Genomic DNA, 20462 nt, shown 5'->3' on the forward strand with positions numbered 1-20462 from the left:
TTACTGTTGCACATTCTTCAGCAGGATGAAGTCAGAGGAGCCCGCCAACAGTTCTTCATCAGTAACAGGTTTTTCAGAGTCTTGGGCACGACACAGATGCCCTTTTTGCATAAAGGCTGATTTTAAAAAAGTACACTGAGATAAGACTTAAAAACAGTAGATTGACTAATTGTAATTCAAAGACTAGGGTACTTTAACCACATTTTTGTTTATTTTTAAATGTGTTTCCTTCATGGTCTTTCTTGTGGTTCACCCTATGTAGTTTGTGTACTTGTTGGAACTTAATGTGTTTTTTACATGGTTTTTGCTGAACTTGATTTTTCCGAGACCCTCTTTCCTCATGTGCTCAGCCTTTCCTTCCCATCTGTAGTCAACCAGTTTCAGTGGCAGAAGAGGCCACTTCTGCTTCCTGTAGGCCCCTAGCAGAAGCATGCAGTGGTGTCTCCTCCTGATCTGGGCCCAGGGGCTGAGGCAGGCTGCCCTCACCTCAGGTAAGGCCTGAAATCGGGCAGAGCAGGGAGGGGGAGAGAGCAAGGTCGAGCTTGGCATGAAGACCAGGGTGCCTGTGCAGGGAAAGTGGCGAGTACATGTCATATCTGTTTGGAGGAAGGAAATGTAATTTTCAGAGTCTTGTGTACACTCATGTGAGAAAGGCAATCTCTGAGAAGAGCTAAAAGTTCTGTTTTGGGTGGCAGATGAAGGACTTTGTAGACCCTTGGGGTTGGGGGTGCCTGGCTGGCCAGCACAATCAAAGAAAAAAGAAGGCATCAGGAAGAAGGAATATCAGCTCGCTTTTAGAAACTCACTCCTGCTCCATCTTCTTTTCTTTTGTCCTGAGGAATCTTCCAGGAAAGCATTGTAAGTAGTTCTCTGTGGATCAAAAATATCTTCTTCACAGATGACAGAGATTCTACCGTTACAGAATGAATTCTTATTAAATTTATTTCTTCTATATCAAAAATCTTACACAAATATTTCTTTTCTTTTTTTTTCTTGTGATTTGTTTATTTAATGAAAAATATATTATAGTTCACCACAGCTTAACACATATCACCATATGTTCTCTTATAAATATTTGTATAATGTTTATTATATGCCTGGTACCTCTAAGCTACTTACCTATACTAACCCATTTAATCCTCACAATAGCCTTATGACATAGGACCAATTATTATTATCTCCATTTTATAAAAGAGCAAACTGAAGAATGAAAAGCTTAATGACTTGACCAAAGTCACATAGCCAGTGAGTGGTAAAACCTAGTTGTATGCCCTACAGTAGGGCTGTCATGTCCACACTCTTAAATCACCTTGCCTATTTCCTCAAGTAGTTCCTAAAAAAACATTATCAGAATCCTAGTGAATTTACAAAACACAGATGAGTCTAATCAGAGCTGAGATTTTTGTTTCTTGGACTCTCTGGAGACCTTTTAAAGTAAATATATATGATAGCATTACCTACTGAAGTGTTTAATAAAATATATGAAGTGGACTACCACAGATAAAATGTGTGCAGTTGCCTGTGCTTATTTTATCTTGTCTACTCAGTTGAAAATCTTACACAAATATTTCTGAGGGAGGAGGACATAAGTGCTTCAAATCACAGTATATATTAGTTTTTATGTTGCTTTGTGAATCTTCTGATGGTGGTGAGATGCCCAAGGCTGCTGGGGACAGGTAAGCCTTGAAGGAGGTGGTTTTGCCTGGGAGAAGCAGTTTCTTGCTGAGCCTTCTTTCCTTTGGGATTCTTGACTTTTTGGAAGGCTTTTCCAGGCACCCCAAATGACAAGCAACCGAATGGCCAGGTTTTATTTCAGAGGATAATGCACCCAGCACAGAATTAGGCTGCTGGAAGATACAAAAAAACAGAAGAGGTGATGTCAGCTGACAAGGGCTTATACTGCAATTGGGGAGACAAGATAAGCCTATGAGAATAATCAACCAGCTATTCATGAAGTTCTATGACAGTTCAGGCATTGAACGGGAAAGGAAAAGGGAGCCAGGGCAGGGCTGGGGTCCTGGAGTAGGTGACCGGCCTTCACGGGCGGGTGAGCAGGGAGGAGATGGGCAGCTGGAGTAGAGGTGCGTGGACACCAGGTGGGGCTGGGAGCCTTGAATGACAGGCATGGGGAGGAGTTTCTCTTGAAATGGGGGAAACAGAAAACAATTACATTCTATGGACAGGATGGACTGGAGAAACTGTCATTCCAAAAACCAATTCTGGCCTCAAAGCCCCTTAGAATTTCTACAGGAAGGTTAAAGGCCAGCTGTTGACCCGGGACTCATGTGTGCATTTTCCTCTTTCCTAGGAGCTATGACAGGCACAGTAGTAACAACAGGGAATATCTCTGTAGAGGAAGGTGGCTCTGTCATCTTACAATGCCAGCTCTCCTCTACCACGGCTGAAGTGACCCAGGTCAACTGGGAGCTGCAGGACCAGCTACTGGCCATTCGTCATGCTGACTTTGGGTGGTACATCCACCCAGCCTTTAGCGACCGCGTGGCCCCGGGCCCCAGACTGGGCCTCACCCTCCGGTGGCTGACCACGAACGACACAGGGGAATACTTCTGCATCTACCATACCTACCCTGATGGGATTTACAAAGGGAGAATCTTTCTGGAGGTCCTCAGAAGCTCAGGTATTCCTCCTGGACAAGCTGGCTGATGAAACACTTCCTCTAGCATAGACAATGCCATCCTGAAACACCATGTGGAACAGGGCGTCTCAGTTCTGGATCACATTTGAATCACCTGGGAACTCTTAAATAATACTGGTGCTGGGGCCCCACCCAGACCAATTAAATCAGAATCTCTAGGGGCAGAGCTAGGATGAGATGTTCTAAAAGCATCCCGGGTAATTCCAGTGGGCGGCCAGGACTGAGAACCACTGTTCTTGCGTAAGAGGCACATTTTATCTTGCTAGGAAGACCTGTCGCTGAGGTGCTGGGGTCGTGTGCAAAGTGTTCTCATTCATTGGTTTATCAGTCATGCAAAGTAGAATTCACTGTTAAATTTATAAAGATTAGAACTGGCTAAAAACAAAGCATAGCATGTGCTAAGTGTAAATGTACAATACTTCACATCTGAGTGGTACTTCAAAGTTTCCAAAATGCCCTTGTATCCATTATCCAGTTGGACATTTAAACCAAGTCTTGAGAAGTCGGGAAAGGATTAGTGTCATAGCTGAGGGACAGTATAGCACAGTGGTTAATGGCTCAGGCTGGCAGACAGCCTGGGTCCAAATCCTGGCTCTGCTGCTGACCTCAGTTGTCCCATCTGTGAAAGGAGGATAGATGTAAGCCCTTATGAGGGGCTAACAGAGGATGGAATTACCGACAACAAGAAAATGTCCTTAGAACAGTGCCTGGACCGTGGTAAGTGCTATGTAAGTGTTAACTATTAACAGGATTCCGATTTGATTCCAATTTGACTGTTTGACAGAGGCAGAAGCTGGGGCTTGGAGTTGCTCAGGGTGCTAGAGCTGATTTTAACCCAGGCGTTCTGAATTCACTAAACTCTATCCTCAGAACTTCTACTACTGCCATAAACTGTGTGGGAGATTAAGTTTTGTGAGTTTGCGAAATATGGGTAAACGGAGAGGACACAAAGTTACCTTACAGTTTCCTTTCAAATGTTACTTCTTGGCTGGTTCCCACATAGACCAAATGAAACCAGCAGTTAAGAGCACAGGCTCTGGAATCACTCTGCTCAGGGTCTACTATCGCGCCATTAATCCCAGTAATCTGAGTAAATTGCATAAATTTTCCTCATTTTTCATCTATAAAATGTGATGAATAATCTCATGAGTTGATACACATAAGGCCTTAGAACAGTGCTAGACACATAATAAGCTTAATTTCATACATGCTAGTTATTATGCTATTTCTTGCTTCAGGTTAGAGGGGGCCTGGAACAATAAACAGGACAGGGGACCTGGAATCCAGCAAGAGTAACCAAATGACTGTCTTGACCCTTTGGGCTCTTTCCCCCAGCGTCACATGCCCAAGGGCCCACCATTAGCCTGCGGGAGACGGAGGGAGTTCAGGCGGAAGCCCCTTGTGAGATAGAGGGCCCGGGAACTGGAGAGCAGACAGGAGCTGTGTCTGTGCCTGTCCAGGCCAGGACACTCAGGGACTGACGCTCCTGACAAGTGTGCTCCTCCCTGAGGACACAGTGGTACAGCTGTGGCCTCATTTTCCCAGCGAGAAAATGGGGAAATGAAGGGGCAGATTTCTTCCCTGTGTCTCATGGACCACCTGGGGAGAGAGATCAGAAGACGTCCTCTTGAACGCCTGTTCAGCTTCCCCTCAAAGCCTGTGTGTCTCCAACCTTTTTGCCATTGCAGCTCCAGAGAGCACCACTGGTCACTTGCATCTGTCCTCTTGTTTCCTAGGTGGCCAGTTGCTTACCTGGGATGTCAGCTGTCCTTTAATCACTTGCAAACTCCAAACGTAACTTCTTTGTAGCCCTAATCTCAGACCTTAGTCCACATCCCTGTCTTAACGCAAACTATAATATAATATTTAAGCTATTTCTAACCTTAATGCTAAAACTGAAATTAACCCCAAAGCTAACCTGCCTCATAGGCACAGGCTTAAGTAACCCTTATGCGGAGTCTGCCCCTTCCCGCCCTGCATGTAGCGATGTTGCTGCGCTTCCCTGAGGCTGCTTCTGTTTCAAAGACCTCGAAGTCTTTGTTCTGTGATTGTAACCATGAATGGAGGAATTGGTGCTTTTATTTCAAACCAAAAATTCCTAATGAAGTTGATATTCCTAATATCCCCAATTCTCCTCTTGTCCTAATTGTATCTATAAATTATCCTTAAACCTAATCAAACTCATTATCATAATCTTCCCTAAACCTTATCATGTTTTAAACCCCATCTATCTTCATTTACCCCCAACCTATAAGAGAACTCAGTCCTCACCCTGACTGCTAGCCCTGGTCTGTGCCCCACTCTGACCACATACCCTTTTGTGGTCCTATAGACAGCCGTCTGCAGCCCCTCTGATCCCCTGCAGTGTATTCTCCATGACCAATTTGCCTCCCACCTGCCCTCTTTCCTTCTGAGCTAACTTCATGGCTGTGGTCCACCAGGGGCTGTCCTGGCCTATGGTGAGCTCAGGGCAGGAGGAACACATTCATTCTGCAGGCGCTGCCCTTCTTAAGGAGTTTGATTCCTTAGCCATCTTTCCACCAATCTTAGAGGGAAGTGGGGCCAGACTTCTGCTACACCCTTCTCCTTTCAAGACTCTTCCCTAGACACCTGGGTCCTGCCTGAGCTCCTGGGGAGGAGGTAGGGATGGGATTGGGATGAAGCAGCCTGAACCCTTCCACCTACAGCACAGGACACATTGGGCCAATCGTGTCATTTTTCTCATGCTGTCCTTGGATTAAATATCACTCATCTCTTTAGAACTTCCCTCCTGCCTCTTTCTCCTTACATTTACATTTTAAGTCAATGAAATTTACTTGTTTATGCTTTCATTCTTGCCACAAATATTTATTGAGCTTATACTATGCATCAGGTACCAAGAAAACAGCAAAGGACAAAGTTGCAGAGCCTAGCTGGAAATAAGTGTTATAGGCTTAAGGTGAAAGGTTACTTGCTTTTTTCTTTTCTTGTAATTTAATATAAATTTTATTTTATTTATTTATTTATTTATTTTGAGACAGAGTCTTGCTCTGTTGCCTGGGCTAGAGTGCTGTGGTGTCTGCCTGGCTCAACAGGTACCTCAAACTCCTGGGCTCAAGCAATCCTTCTGCCTCAGCCTCCTGAGTAGCTGGGACTACAGGCATGCACCACCATGCCCGGCTAATTTTTTCTATATATTTTTAGTTGTCCAGCTAATTTCTTTCTATTTTCAGTAGAGATGGGTCTCTTTCTTGCTCATTCTGGCCTTGAACTCCTGACCTTCAGTGATCCTCCCGCCTCGGCCTCCCAGAGTGCTAGGATTACAGGTGTGAGCCACCACGCCCGGCCTATTTTAATTTTTAATTAAACATTTTTTATTGGTATGATTATAATATATGAAGTTTAGTAAAAGAAAATGTTCACTCTCTGGGTTTCTTCCTGGATGGTATTATTTGTTTCATTTCATGATTACCAAAAATTATTTTGTGGAATAGAGAAAAGGGGTGTTAAAAATGACCCATTTTGGTGTCAAATACACGAGGTATGCCACTACTTGAGAGCTCACTTGTAGATTTCATGATGGGCCAGGCAGTCGCCCTGCTGTCCGAAGAGTTGGGCTTACAGACTCCAGTCCTGTGGTTAGAAAAAGGACCTGGCCAAGTCCCACCTCTGTGCCATGAGTTGAGGCTTCCCTGGGGAAAGCAGCTTTGTGTCTGGCCTCAGCCACTCACCTCTGTTTTGTCCTCTCTCTAGTGGCTGAGCACAGTACCGGGTTCCAGATTCCATTGCTTGGAGCCGTGGCCACAGTGCTGGTGGCCACCTGCACAGCAGTCATCGGGGTGGTCGCGTTGGCTAGAAAGGTAATGGCTCTGGCTGCACATCTCAATCCCAGCTACCTCCGCCCCTGCCACCCTGGTCCTTTCGGGTTCTCTTCCTCATTGCTCATCTATGCAGGATGAGAAATAAACACTTCAAAAATTTAGAGGTAAAGGCTGCATGGCAAGATCAACAGGTCATAAATCCTCTGTTACTTGAGCCTAAGAGGTCGTGTGGCTGAAAGAATAATGGATGGGGAATTGAAAGATTTAGTTTCTAGTTTTGGCACTGAGTGTATGATTTTAGGGAAATTACTTAACCTTCCCAGGTCTCCATTTCTTCCATATATAAAATGGGGATTTGTTGTAGTCCATTTTCTGCTGCTGTAACAGAATACCACAGACTGGGAAATTTAGAAAGAAAAGAAGTTTATCTGACTCACAGTTCTGGAGGCTGGGAAGTCCAAGAACATGGTGCATCTGGCAAGGGTCATCCCTTGGTAGAAGGCATCACATCATGAGTGAGTGTGCGTGTGAGACAGAGAGAAATGGGGCCAAAATTATCCCTTTTATCAGGAGCCCACTTCAGAGATAACTGACTCTCAAGATAACTGCATTAGTCCCATCATAGGGGCAGAGCCCTCATGGCCTAATCGCCTCTATAAAGTCTCACCTCTTAGTACTGTTACAATGGTAATTAAGTTTCCAACACATGGACTTTTGGGGGACACATTCAAACCATTGCAGGATTATCACAGTTGTGACGAACAGGCAGCATATTTCATGTGAAAGCTTTGTAAATAATGAAGAGATATATTAATATCCTTGTTGTATCATAAACTGGTAGCTATTGATTGAGATGAGTGAAAGAATTTCCACTCTTTGTTTTGTTTGCTTTCTTGGGCCCCTTAAATCAGCCCAGGTTGGCTTAATTCAAGTCACCATACAAACATTTTGGGAAACTCAACAATCCTGTGATTCACAACACTATTTTCCACCTTTACCCTGGACCCTCCTCCCTAGTCCCTGACCCACTTTCCCTCCAACTCTGATTCCATTCAATTACAACTCGACTCTGCAGCCCCAATGCAGTCACATGTCCCTTAATGATAGGGACATGTTCCGAGAAATGCATCATTAGGCACCACTTAAGAGTACATTTATACAAACCTAGATGGCATAGCCCACTACACACCCAGGATATAAGGTACAGCTTATTGCTCCTAGGCTACAAACCTGCACAGCATTTTACTGTACTGAATAGTGTAGGCAAATGTAACACAATGGGAAGTATTTGTGTATCTAAACATAGAAAAGGTACAGCAAAAATATGATATAAAAAATAAAAAATGGTTCAACTGTATAGGACGCTTACCATGAATGGAGCTTGCAGGATTGGAAGTTGTGCTGGGTGAGTTAGTGAGTGAGTGGTGAGTGAATGTGAAGGCCTAGACATTACTGTACACTACTGTAGATTTTATAAACACTGTACACTTAGGCTACACTAAATTTATAAAAGTATATTTTTCTTTCTTTAATAATAAATTAATCTTAGCTCACTGTAACATTTTTACTTTATAAACTTTTAAATTTTTTTAAACACTTTGACTCTTTTGTAATAACACTTAGCTTAAAGTACAAACACACTATACAGCTGTACAAAAATATTTTCCTTCTTTATATCCTTATTTTATAAACTTCTTTCTATTTAAAAAAATTTTTATTTTTTACTTTTTAAACTTTTTTGCAAAAAATTAAGACACAACCACACACATGAGCCTAGGTCTACACAGGGTCAGGATCATCAATATCACTGTCTTCCACCACTACATCTTGTCCCACTGGAAGGTCTTCAGGGGCGGCAACACACATGGAGCTGTCATCTGCTATGACAACAACACCTTCTTCTGGAATACCTCCTAAAGGATCTGCCTGAGGCTGTTTTACAGTTAGCTTTTTTTTTTTTACATATATGTAGAAGGAGTATACTCTAAAATGACAATAAAAAGTACAATATAGTAAATACATAAACCAGTAGCATAGTCATTTATTATTATTATCAAGTATTATGTACTGTACATAATTGTATACATTTATAGGACAAGCAGTGCGGTAGATTTGTTTATACCAGCATCACCACAACACACAGGAGTGATGTGTTGTGCTACAATGTTAGGATGGCTAGGGTGTTACTAGGGATAGGAATTTTTCAGTTCTTTTATAATTATGGGACCACCATCATTTACGTGGTCTGTTGTTGATGGAAACAATGTTATGCTGCACATAGCTTCATTACCCTTTCTGGACTATGTACGTGGTGCTGTTATTACTGATTTATGTAGATTTACAGCTACCATATTATTTTTCTCATAATTTCCCCCCATTCGCTCTTGGTATCTTTTGAATCAAAGTTATTTTTATTATTAAAAAGGTCTATTTTTCAGTTATGCATTTTTTGCTATTCTTTTAGTGGTTACATTAAATACGCCCCTGATTTATTAAAATTTAATATAAATTAGTACTTTTATCATCTTTTAGATTATGTAAGAAACTTAGAGCACATTAACTCTTTTTATCTTCGCCCCCAACTTATTGCTAATATTATCATACATTTTAGTTCTCTCCATATTTTAAACACCACAAATTGTCATTACTGTTTTGTAAGTCAGTCATTATTCATTCAGTTTAACCCTTTCTGTAGCTCTTCACTCTTTCCTGCACATATTATCTTGCAACTGGGATCATTTTCCTTTCACCTGAAGAATATCCTGTAATATTTCCTTTTGTGCAGGTCTGCTGGTGATGAATTATTTTGGTTTTTGTTTGCTTAAAAATGTCTTAATTTTCCTGAATTTAAAAATGATGTATTTATTTTGCTTGATGTGGAATTCTCTACTGGCAGCTAATGTCTTTCAGTACATGGAAAATATTCCAGTGTCTGGCTTCCTACATTTCTGTTGAGAAATCAGGTTTTAGGTTTGCTCCTTTGAAGATATTTTTTTTTTCTTCTGGTTCTTTGGAAATTTTCTTGTCTTTGGTTTTTAGCAATTATACAATGATATAATTAGGTCTAGTTATCTTTTTATTTATTCTGTTTGGCATTTGAAATGCTTTTTGAATCTGTGGCTTGATGTATTTTGTCAGTTTTGGGTCATTCCTGGGCATTATCTCTTTATATATTACTTCTCCATTCTTGTTTTCTTCTTCTTCTGGAGCTTTAATTACAGATATTTCAGACATTTTCACTTTTTCCTCACATGTCTCTTATTCTCTGTTTTGTATTTTCCTTTCATCTTTTCTTTTGACATATCTTCCAGGTTACTAAGTATCTTCTTTGATGTATTTAATCTTTGTTTAAATAGTTTACAGTCTGCCAAAATTCTCTATATAGTCTTTTAATTCCTTGACAGTATTAATGAATTATTTTGAAGTGTGTGCCTGATAACCCTATTAATTTGGTCGTCTGTGGGTTCTTTTCCTATTGTCTATTTTTACTTGGTGTTTGGTCATATCTTCTTGACTATTTGGTACTTTTCATTGAGTGCTATACATGTTACATGAAACAATGTAACAATAATTTGAGGTTTTCAATAATATCATCCTCTTCCAGAGAGGATTCCCTTTCACTACTGGCAGGTGGCTAGTCTGGAAGCACTAGTAATTAACTGATTAATTAAGTCAGTGATGAGAGGATTTAAAGCTGTACTTTAGTTTCTGTTACTCCCATACTCCTAGGCTGTGGTCTTTTGAGATCCCTTTGTGGTTTCTGAATGCCACATTTTGTCCCTCCAGCCAGAAGCTTATCTGCCTCTTAGTCGTAACTCTTAATCAATTGCCTCCAGGAGAAAATGTCCCCAAATGCTCATCTCATCTCTCTGGGTTTTACTCTTCCTGTGGATCTTGCTCCCAGTCTACAGAGTCCTCAATGATTTGACAGATCTCTAACTTCTTCGAACAGTTGTTTCCAGTATTTTGTTCAGTGTTTCTAGCTGTTTTCAGTGGAAGGGTTGGTTCAAAGCAACATAGTCAACCACAGTTCCACCAGGAACAGACTCCTTTGATGTTGTATTTCATATCTGCATTCAAAGCACAACAGGTTTACCTGGCCCACCTACTCTGCACCTCGGGCTCTTTGGGTCACCTCCTGCCTGAGTTCTAGGCCATCGGTATCCAATGTCTGACTAGCCACTTGGACTCCATCTGACTGGGTCACTGCCAGGCCCAGAGAGTGAGGGATTTGGACAGCTTTGTATCCACAGGCACTGATTCCATCTTGCTTGCTTTTTGTGAGTTCTTACCTTCTTTTTCTCTTTCTTCCTCTCCTGAAAAAGGACCAACCTTTGATTTTCTTTTCTTTTTAGTTTAACTTCTATTTGACTTTTTAACTCTCATTTCTCCCCTCAAGACCATAGAGACCTGATTCCTTCGTCAGACGTCAGAGTTGGATCTTGCTAGTTTGGTTCAGAAGGAACTAAAGAGTTTCTCCAAATGGTAGGAAAAGATCTCATAATTGGTGATTCCCTGTGAAAATTACATAAGGCCTTATACCAGCAGATGATTGCCTGGTCTCCCAGTTTGCCTGTAAAAATCTCTGTTGTCTTATGATTCAAACCCTCACTTGCTGGTTATAAGAAAAATGTTGAGATTGCTGACCTACCTGGTTCATAGAGATGTGGCTACTTATTCTTTATTATTCAACAGACCTGGTTGGACAAGGTGGTGGGGACCCAGCAGTGGCTGAGATGTGGTAGGTGCTATCAAGGAAGCCAATGATATATAGTTATTTTCATTTATGTCTTGGCTATCACAATAGACATAATTAGGAAATAAAACCTCTAAGGGAAGATGAGGACAAGAGAAGTGATTGGCTAGAGGGGAGAGGTGAAGAAAATGAAGCTTCATCTCTGAGCTGGGAAGGGAGTGCTCTGGTGGTTGGTGAACAGAATTCTCTGCTGTCGCCAGTGTTCTGCTGCTGTGGAATGGATCAAGAGTTCTTTAGAAGCAGCAGAACAATTTTTCCTGCTCAGGATTCAAGTCTGGTTAATTTTCATGCCAGGCACCTGGACTAACTTTGGTCACCCGGGGAGTTGAGAAAGAGGAAAAGGTGAAAAGAAAGAGTCCAGAGATGGTCAGGTTCTGCTGCTCCCCTCCCCGGCCATCTCTGATGTTTCCACTGCTTCCTGTCTAGTTCAGGTCCTCTCTGCTTCTTTCCTGTACTTTGGCTGTAGCCTCCAGTCTTGTCTCTCTCCTTGCTCAAAGCATTTTATATTTGCATTAGTCACGGTCCCAGCAGGGAACACATGGTACTCCCAAATTGGGCTGTTTGAGGATAGTTTAATAAGGGGATTTACAAAGGTCTAGGCAGGATGTAAGGAAACCGCCAGGAGGAGTGTAGCCCTGTGTTGAAATCACTCCTAGTTCTTTAGGGGAGAGGGGAGAGGGGAGAGGGGAGAGGGTGATTACTGGAACCTGAAGGAGAGAGGTATGTGGAGGGTGCAACCTTAAGAAGTGCTGAAATCTTTGACTGAGGGTCACAACCAGTCCAAACTCACCCTGCAGAGACAATGCAGGGGGATACACACCCTCACCTCACTCTCCTTCCTTCCATTCCCCTGCTGTTGCTCTGCATTGACTGAGCCCAAACTGAAGCTGGAGGAAGGGGCATCTATGGATGCAGTACATGTCATACAGTCTTCATGGGCACAGAATAGGATGGAGAAGGTTGGAGAGTGAGGGGTAAACGGATGGTATCCATATCAGCACTGTTCATAGACCTGGAAACTGGGCAAGGAATCTTGACTTTCTGTGGGGGTGGCTGGCCTCAGCCTTCTCTCAGGCATTCTTGATCTCTTTTGATTATACATATAAGCAATACCCTTGTTGGTTGCCCATCTGTGTTTCTCCTGGGAATGCTGTGCTCTGTTAGTCACCTTGGTATCCCCATGGGTTAGGCTTGCTTGGCTCCCATTGAAGTAATTACATCCACTTTGTTTCTTAAGTGCTGCCATCTGCCCTCTACAATTTTAGATCTCCTCATCCCCACTGCTATGAGGGATCCAGTTCTGTAAAGGCATCTGCTACTTCAGCCCCAGCCTGTAGAGGAGAGATACCACTGAACCCCTCAGTGATGCTGGCACTGTCCTCACCAGCACGTTCCTTCCCATCTTTGAAAAAGGGGTGGTCTCTGGATTTTCCCTAGGAGATTGCTCCTAGGGAAATTGGCTGTTGGATTTTTGAAATTAATTAGTGCAGGAATTGGCAAAGTTTCTCTGTAAAGGGCCAGATAATAAATCTTTTAGGCTTTGTGGGCCATATGGTCTCTGTTGCGACAATTAAACCCTGACATTGTAGTGTGAAAGTGCTATAGACAATATGTAAATGAATGAGTATGGGTCCGTTCCAATAAAACTTTATTTATAAACATTGAAATTTTAATTTCATATAATTTTTATGAGCCATGAAATAATACTGTTTTTTTTTTTTTAAGGAGTTTTTTCCAACCTCTTGAAAATGTAAAAACCACTTTTTGTTCATGGGCTGTACAAAACTCATGGTCTCAGTTTGCCAATCTGTGATTTAGTAGGTTCATTCTAGCATTCTCACTTCTCTGAGCATTTTGTTTCCTTCTTCTATAGTTTGCTGAAGCACTGTTGGCATCTCTGTTGACAGCAGTATATTAGACTTTTCTCTGGGGGCCCTTGTGAGGGTGTTTGATCTTGAGTCATGGGATGTCCCAATATTGACACATTCTCCCTCATCCAGTCTTATATTCTACCCTCCCACCCTGATCCATCACCTTCAGAGTTCATGCCCAGGCATCCTCTCCCAGTTCTTGCTGGTCCTTTAGCATTGATATATAATCTTTTTCTTAGTTTAGCAGACCCAGCACTTCCTCAGTTCGTGCCTGAGATTTTACCCAATTTATGGGTCTGGTGACCAGTAGGCGAGGTGGAGGCGGGTTCTGGGCAAGGCTTATCTTCCATCAAGAGGAAGTAGGCCACTTCTGCAGCTGCAGACAGCACGAGAAACAAGTGGTTCATGGTTCTCAAGCTCATCTACCCAGAGATCCTCCTTCCAAACTCAGGACTGCTCCCTTTCGTATCAAGACACTCTTCCTCTGCCCTTGGATATTAGGACCCCAGGTTCTCTGGCCTTGAGACTTATACCACTGCTAAACCCCTTGGGTTCTCAGGGCTTTGATTTTGGCATAGGAGACTTGCTCAGGCTTAGAATCCAGCCTTCTTTGAAGTTCTGTCCCTCTTATACATAGCTACTATACCTGGTCTTCACCTGCTGGAGACGAGTGTCTCTTAAAGGCTGCCAGGGAGGAGCTGTAACTTTCACACCTTAAGTTGCTGATAGAAATGAGCCTGTCATTTTCTCTCCTTAGTGCATCAGGGGAATTTAGTAAAAGCCAGGGTTGAGTCCTAATAGTTACTATTTACCTTATACATCTCAAGTGCCAGAGTCATTGCACCAGCTCATAATCCTCTTCCATCTGTGCCCCATTCCATTTTACCACCAGCCATGGGGTCATTACTGCCATCCAGCTGGTGAGACATCCCATTCCCCAGTTCTGTCCTTAAAGGCTGCCTTCTGGGACCATTCCCAGAGCAACTGTTTTAGAGCAGGTCCCCAGAAATAGAGTCTGACACACAAATTCTGGTAAGAGTGATTTATTGGGATAGACTCTCAGATAAAGGATGAAGTATAGGGCTAACAAAGCTCAAGTGTGGACGTGGTCTCAGCTGGAGACTTGGTTGAAGCAATATTGCACACAGAGTTGGTTGCCCCTGGAGGCATGGAGCTGGCTTTTTGAAAATCCACCTCGGTCAGTCATTGACTGTGGGCTGCTCACCAGGGAGGGCCCCAGAGCAATTCCCCAGAGAAGGGACTGCTGTGAGCTTACAGCATCTGGGGAATAGGAGTGCTGGTCAGGTGGATCTGAGCTGTATTAGTCAGGGTTCTCCAGAGAGACAGAACCAATAGAGATGAGACAGATAGATTGATAGACAGATGAGAGGGGATTTATTAGGGGAATTGGCTCATGTGACTGTAGAGGCTGATGAGCCCCACAACAGGCCATCTGCAAGCTGGAGACCCCGGGATGCCAGTAGTGTGGCTCAGTTAAAGTCCAAAAACCTGAGAACCAGGGAAGCTAATGGTGTAATTCTCAATCCAAGGCCAAAGGCCTGAGAACCCAAGGGGTTGGACAGTAGTGTAAGTTCTGGAGTCCCAAGGCCAGAGAGCCTGGGGTCCCAGTGTCCAAGGGCAGGAGAAGAGTGTGTCCCAGCTCCAGGAGAAAGAGAGACCAATTCACCTTTCCTCTGTTTTCGCTCCAGGTGGGCTGCCAGCCCAGATAGTGCTTAGTCACATTGAGGGTGGATCTTCCATACTCAGTCCACTCGCTCACATGACAATCTCTGGAAACACATCGCAGACGCACCCAAAATTTTTATTCTACCAGTTCCCTGGGTATCTCTTGGTATCCCTTAATCCAGTTAAGTTGGCTCCTAAAATTAACCATCACAGGCACCAACAGCATTCCCTATAGACCCTGAGAGCCAGTAGATTGCATTATTTAGGAGCATGATCTTTGGAATCACACAGACCAAGTTTGAGTCCTGGCTCTACCACTTGAGTAGCCATGTCACTTAACTTTGCTAAGTCTCAGTTTCTTCATCTGTAAGATAGGGATAATTATAGTGCTGCCCTCATAAGGTTGTGGGAAAACTTAGGCACAATAATTCACGTAAGGCACTTGGCATTTTTTCTGGTGTGTATTAATAACCATTATTTATTAAGTTCTTATAATTATAAATTTTATTTATCATAGTACCTCATAATACCTGGTGCTCAATAAATGGTTGTATTGCATACATTTATTATGAATAATGAATAAATATTATTTGCTAAGCATCTATTGCAAAAAGTGCCCCTATGGTATGTTCTACGTGGGAAAGGAGTGACACATGTGTCCAGCTCTTGAACAATGACTCTGCCAGCCCCACTGTCCATTTTCCTTACATTCTCTGAGGTGACAATGTTTGTCCTGGGAAGACCCAGCTACCATCTCTGTGGCTCCCTTTGGTCCTTCAGAACAACATCAGTACATTAATCCCAGACTTATTTTTACGCTAATTACAATTACAGAGTCCCCCATGCAGGATGGAATGAAAATGGAACAGCTGAGGGGCCCAACTCAGGAGTATGTGAATTTCCCAGAGGATTTCTGGAGGTCAAAACAGTCTTTAGATCAAAAGGCATAGTGGCCAGTCTCACCAAGAAAGGGAACAAGAACGCATAAGCACAAGAGGTCACAATCAGTTCTTTGAGAAAGAATTGAGTATTCACATTTTAAAAATGGATTGGATTGCATCAAGGGATGTAGTAGCTCTTTTAAGTACGGCATCAGCATGAGCCCTGATAATCCCCTTTTTCTTTATACTTAGGTTAAGTTTCAGGCACTTCTACCGAAAAAGGAATGAATGAAACTGTACGTGGGGAAAGACCACTGGCTCCTGTATGTGCTTCTGAGACTATGGTCTCTCCCTAGGCCCAGCTCCTGAGGCCTGCAGTGATGCTCCACCCCTAACTTTTGATATTTGTTCACGCTGCATACCCACATGGCCCCAGGCACCCTCCCTCTCAGCTCCTTCCTCATGTTTGTGCACTGCTGGGCTTGACACTTGCTGGTGCTGGTGCTGGTGTTTCCTATCTTGGAAGCAGTGGGGAGTGGGCAGAGTGAGATTTGGTGTGTGTTTGTTGCTGTTACTTTCCAAGCCTGTGGCTCTTTATGATTCCATCACTTGGACCTTGCTTTAGAGAAGTCTCCAGTAAGGCTGAGAGGATGTCAACTTTGCATTGGGATGCCAGTAAGCATTTCTTCTGCAATCCTAATCTTGTGCCTGATGTCCTTTGATTTCCTTGTCTTAGCACCATCCTCACCTATGATGCTGTAATTTTGCTGTGATAGCTGACTTCCCATCCTTGATTTTACTCAACAGATTTCACTATTCTGTCCTGTGGTCCCATAAGTGCACTTGTCTGGCCACGAGTCCCTACTTTGATTTGGAAAATCAGATTCTTTTAGGTATGGGGCTGTAGAATTGTGTGTGTGTGTGTGTGTGTGTGTGTGTGTGTGCATTTCAGTCCTAAGATATATTGAGCATCAGTTATGGGCTCTGAGGCTACAGGGAGGAATATAGCACAGCCCTTCCCTCAGGGAGCTCACAGTTTGGAGTCCTGAGAAGGCAGAAGAATAAACAGATAAGTTCTAGACAGCATTCAGTGTCACACTAGAGAACACCCAGGATGATATTATAGCACAGAATGAACATAACTCCCCCCAAGAGGTCGAAGAAGGCTTCTTGGACAGTATGCTGTGAAGCTGACTCTGGAAGAACGAGTAGACAACTTTTCAAGGAACTGCAGGGAATGGATAATGGGTACAGCATATACAAAATTGGGAAGGGAGGCAAGAAACAGTGCATGGCATTCAAGAAGCCATAAGATGACAGGCAGTTTGGCTGAGGAGAAAGAGCACAGCCTAGAGTCAGACTAATCTGAGCCAGAATTGGATTTGCTCCTGGGTGAGTAACTACACCTGTCTGTGACTATGAGCTCATTCAAAAGTAGAAACTTCAATAGAGTTTTGCTGAGGTTTCATAAAGAAGCCAGCCAGTCCCTGCTCACAGCAGATTCTTAATAAATGGTAGCTCTCTGGCATGTGGGCCTCAGAAGCTGGGGTATGTTAGATGGAGGCATGGCAGGAGATGAAGCTGGAAAGGTGAATGGGACCAAGTCACAAAGGATGTTTTTAGAGAGCATCACAGTCTCTTCCAGGGAATGGAGTGAAACTGTGGATTTTCTTCCCTGAAGAATGTCTTACTGTGCAAAAAAAATTGTATACAATTTAAGGAGATTTGCAAATTCCCTGAAATCCACCTGTGCTTTCCAGGTACTCTGGCTATACACAGTGGGGGCCGTTGAAGGGTTTGAGGCATAAGTAGGGACTGATCCAATATTCATTTTTGAAAAATCACTGCTGGTGGCTGTGAGGAGTTGCACTAGCAGTAAGACTGGGCTCAGAGGCAGCAAGGATGAAGTCCGGGTGAGAGAGAAGGCATGGACGTAGGGTTGGAAAAGAGGGAGTAGATTTCAGAGCTCCTTAGGAGTAAAATTGGTTGGGGTTTTATGGGTGAATAGAGTTTAACATTAGTCTCCAGGTTTCTGATCAGCTGATGCCATAAGCCAGGATAGAGAATATAGGGCAAGAACAATTTTGGGGGAGGGAATATGGTGGTTTCACTTGAGACAAGTTGAGTCTGAGCTTGCTATGAGTCAGCAGGCAGTGCCCAGTGGGTCCGGAGCTCAGGGTGGAAGCCTGGGCTAGTTTGGGTAGAGATGTGGGAATCTTCAGAGGACAGATGGTCGTTGGAGGTGTATGGGTGGAGATAAATGGATGAAGGAACTTGGAGAGAGTGTTGAATGTGAGAAAGCAGAGGGCAGAACCCTGGGGAACCCCATGGTGTGGGGAGCTGATGTGAAAAGAGAAAAAGGGCAGGCCGGGCTGAAGATGCAGGTGGGGTTCAAAGGAGGGGGTGGGAGGAAGAAGAGGAGAAGGAGGAGAACCAGGAGAGAGCGATGCCACAGGAGCCAGGGAAGGAGAGCATTTTGAGAAGGAAGAGATGAACAGTGTCAAGCGCAGTAAAGGGTAAAAGACAGCAGAGGACGAAAGCTGCCTCGGGAGGCTCCGGGCATGGGAAGCCCTGGGGGTGCAGGACACCGTGTGCGCCGCAGGCGCAGCTCCAATGGCGGTTAGTATTGAAATCTGGCTGTAAAGGCTGAGAAACTAAGGGCTAGGGAATGGCTTTGGTAAGAACACGAATTTGTGTGTGTGTGTAAGAAAGGGAGAGAGAGATCGTTATGACTCTCGGTCTGTGTCATATTGGGGAGCAAATTTTGACTCACGTCCTCACATACTCATTTTGTAGTTGGTTTGTTTCTAGAAATCTCTCAGAATCCGTTCTGTGGAAAGTGACCTCAGGAGAACGCCAGCTGAGCAGGAGCAGTGGAGCCCCCGCGTCCCCGCGTCCCCTGGGAGCCATGTCCAGGCAGAGGCCGGCCCCGCTGGCCTCTGTGGGGAGCAGAGGGGAGACGACGATGCTGAGCCGCACGACTACTTTAACGTCCTGAGTTACAGAAGCCTGGGGAGCTTCAGCTTCCTCTCCGAGACTGGGTAGCCGCCAGAGAGGTGTCTTCCGGGGGACGCATTGCTGCCTTTGCTGCTGTAGGTGGATGCACAAGCAGCCGTATCTCCATCAGCGCGTGTGTGCTCAGTGGAGTAAATGAATGTCACTCTCTTCTCCACCTTCATTTCCTCTCCCCTTCCCTTCCATCCCACTGTGGCACACCTGGAGTAAGCAGTGTGAATCTTGATCATGAATGCAAAGTTAAAAAGAACTTGACCTGGTTTTGAATCTGGCAGTTTGAGCGGACCCTGTGGCTCCGAGAAACACACTCACTCCTCTTAATGGCACTGGGCAGGGTTTTGGGCGGCAGGGTTTTGTGGTGGGTGATGAGGACGGTATGACTGCAGAGCCACCCTCGTCTCATTTTCACTGTCATTTACATTAACATTCACTCATTCAAGGCATGTTGTGAACAAGGCATGTTATGAATATGGCATGACATCAGCCTTTATGGGGAGATTCGAGGATGACTAAACCTTGGTCTCTGCTCTTAAGAACTTACAGTTAAGTGGGGAGATAACATTTACATTAAAAGGTAATATGCTGGCCGGGCGCGGTGGCTCACGCCTGTAATCCTAGCACTCTGGGAGGCCGAGGTGGGCGGATCGTTTGAGCTCAGGAGTTTGAGACCAGCCTGAGCAAGAGCGAGACCCCATCTCTACTAAAAATAGAAAGAAATTATATGGACAGCTAAATATATATATAGAAAAAATTAGCCGGGCATGGTGGCTCATGCCTGTAGTCCCAGCTACTCGGGAGGCTGAGACAGGATTATCCCTTGAGCTCAGGAGTTTGAGGTTGCTGTGAGCTAGGCTGACACCACGGCACTCACTCTAGCCTGGGCAACAGAGTGAGACTCTGTCTCAAAAAAAAAAAAAAAAAAAAAGGTAATATGCAGTTAAGGGTACACGACACAGGCCCTCGGGAAGAGATGTCGGTTTGGGGTGAGGTGGCCAGGGCAGGCTGATCTGTGGTGACATGTCGGGGGAGCACAAAGGGAACCAAGAGGCTGGTCTGGTGGGAGCAGGAGCTTTGTCTAGGGACCCCGTGGGAACAAAGGCCTCTGGAGCTGTATGTGCCACAGGGAAGGCCTTGGCACCAAGGGGGCCGGCGAGCTTCAGATTTTACTCTGGGCAGGCATTTCCAGCCTCCCTTTGTTGTGGTGAACTCACAGTGTGAGCGATGGCCTGACTCACAGGACCCCGGGCTCGTCCAGCTGTGTGCGCGGGGAAGCCCACAGGAAATGGCACAGTTGCGCCACAGCTACCCCAACCCCAGCGCGCAGAAGTCAGAGAGTGAATAAGAGTGTTCAAAGAAGCGAGTTTGAGGGTGTATATTTTCTAAACCCTCTGTCAGCCCCTCCTTTTTTTTTCCCCAGGAAGAGTCCCTATTTTAAAAATCCACATTTTACTTTTGGTGGGAAAGAGATTCTTTTTTCAAAGGCTCAGTGATGGATTCACCCAGAAAAGGTGACTTGAGGCTCAAATGGTAAGATGTGGCTCCCTCCCTGGACACCTGCCATTTCCCATGGGCTTCCCCCACGCACACAGCTGGACGAGCCTGGCGGCCTGTGAGTGAGGCCATGGCTGGTGCAACCTGAGTACATCGTAACAGAAGCAGACTTGAAATGCTTGCCCAGAGAGTAAAATCTGAAGTTCACTGGCTCCCTTGGTGCCAAGGACCTCCTTCCTCACGGGACGCTCCACTCCACCAGCCTTAGTGCCCACAAGTTAAAGCTCCTGCTCCCACCAGACCATC

At 44.3% G+C, this 20462-nt stretch overlaps 1 protein-coding gene across 1 annotated transcript; it reads left to right on the forward strand.

Moving 5' to 3' along the window:
- The first annotated feature begins 430 nt into the window (after positions 1-430).
- TIGIT (T cell immunoreceptor with Ig and ITIM domains) lies at positions 431-18695 on the forward strand. The gene is made up of 5 exons (XM_069472642.1): positions 431-491; positions 2309-2638; positions 6389-6495; positions 12169-12171; positions 18462-18695. The coding sequence occupies exons 1-5, from the start codon at positions 431-433 to the stop codon at positions 18693-18695; spliced, it is 735 nt and encodes a 244-aa protein (XP_069328743.1).
- The last annotated feature ends 1767 nt before the right edge of the window (positions 18696-20462 follow it).

The sequence above is a fragment of the Eulemur rufifrons genome, chromosome 7, assembly GCF_041146395.1.
Source record: "Eulemur rufifrons isolate Redbay chromosome 7, OSU_ERuf_1, whole genome shotgun sequence".
NCBI lineage: Eukaryota > Metazoa > Chordata > Mammalia > Primates > Lemuridae > Eulemur > Eulemur rufifrons.

Bases quoted from the DNA above. Each gene is read 5' to 3' on its own strand.
- TIGIT (XM_069472642.1), top strand. From the start codon at position 431: ATGCAGTGGTGTCTCCTCCTGATCTGGGCCCAGGGGCTGAGGCAGGCT. The intron at 492-2,308 runs GTAAGGCCTGAA...CCTCTTTCCTAG, and splicing joins GCAGGCTGCCCTCACCTCAG to GAGCTATGACAGGCACAGTA. The intron at 2,639-6,388 runs GTATTCCTCCTG...TCCTCTCTCTAG, and splicing joins GGAGGTCCTCAGAAGCTCAG to TGGCTGAGCACAGTACCGGG.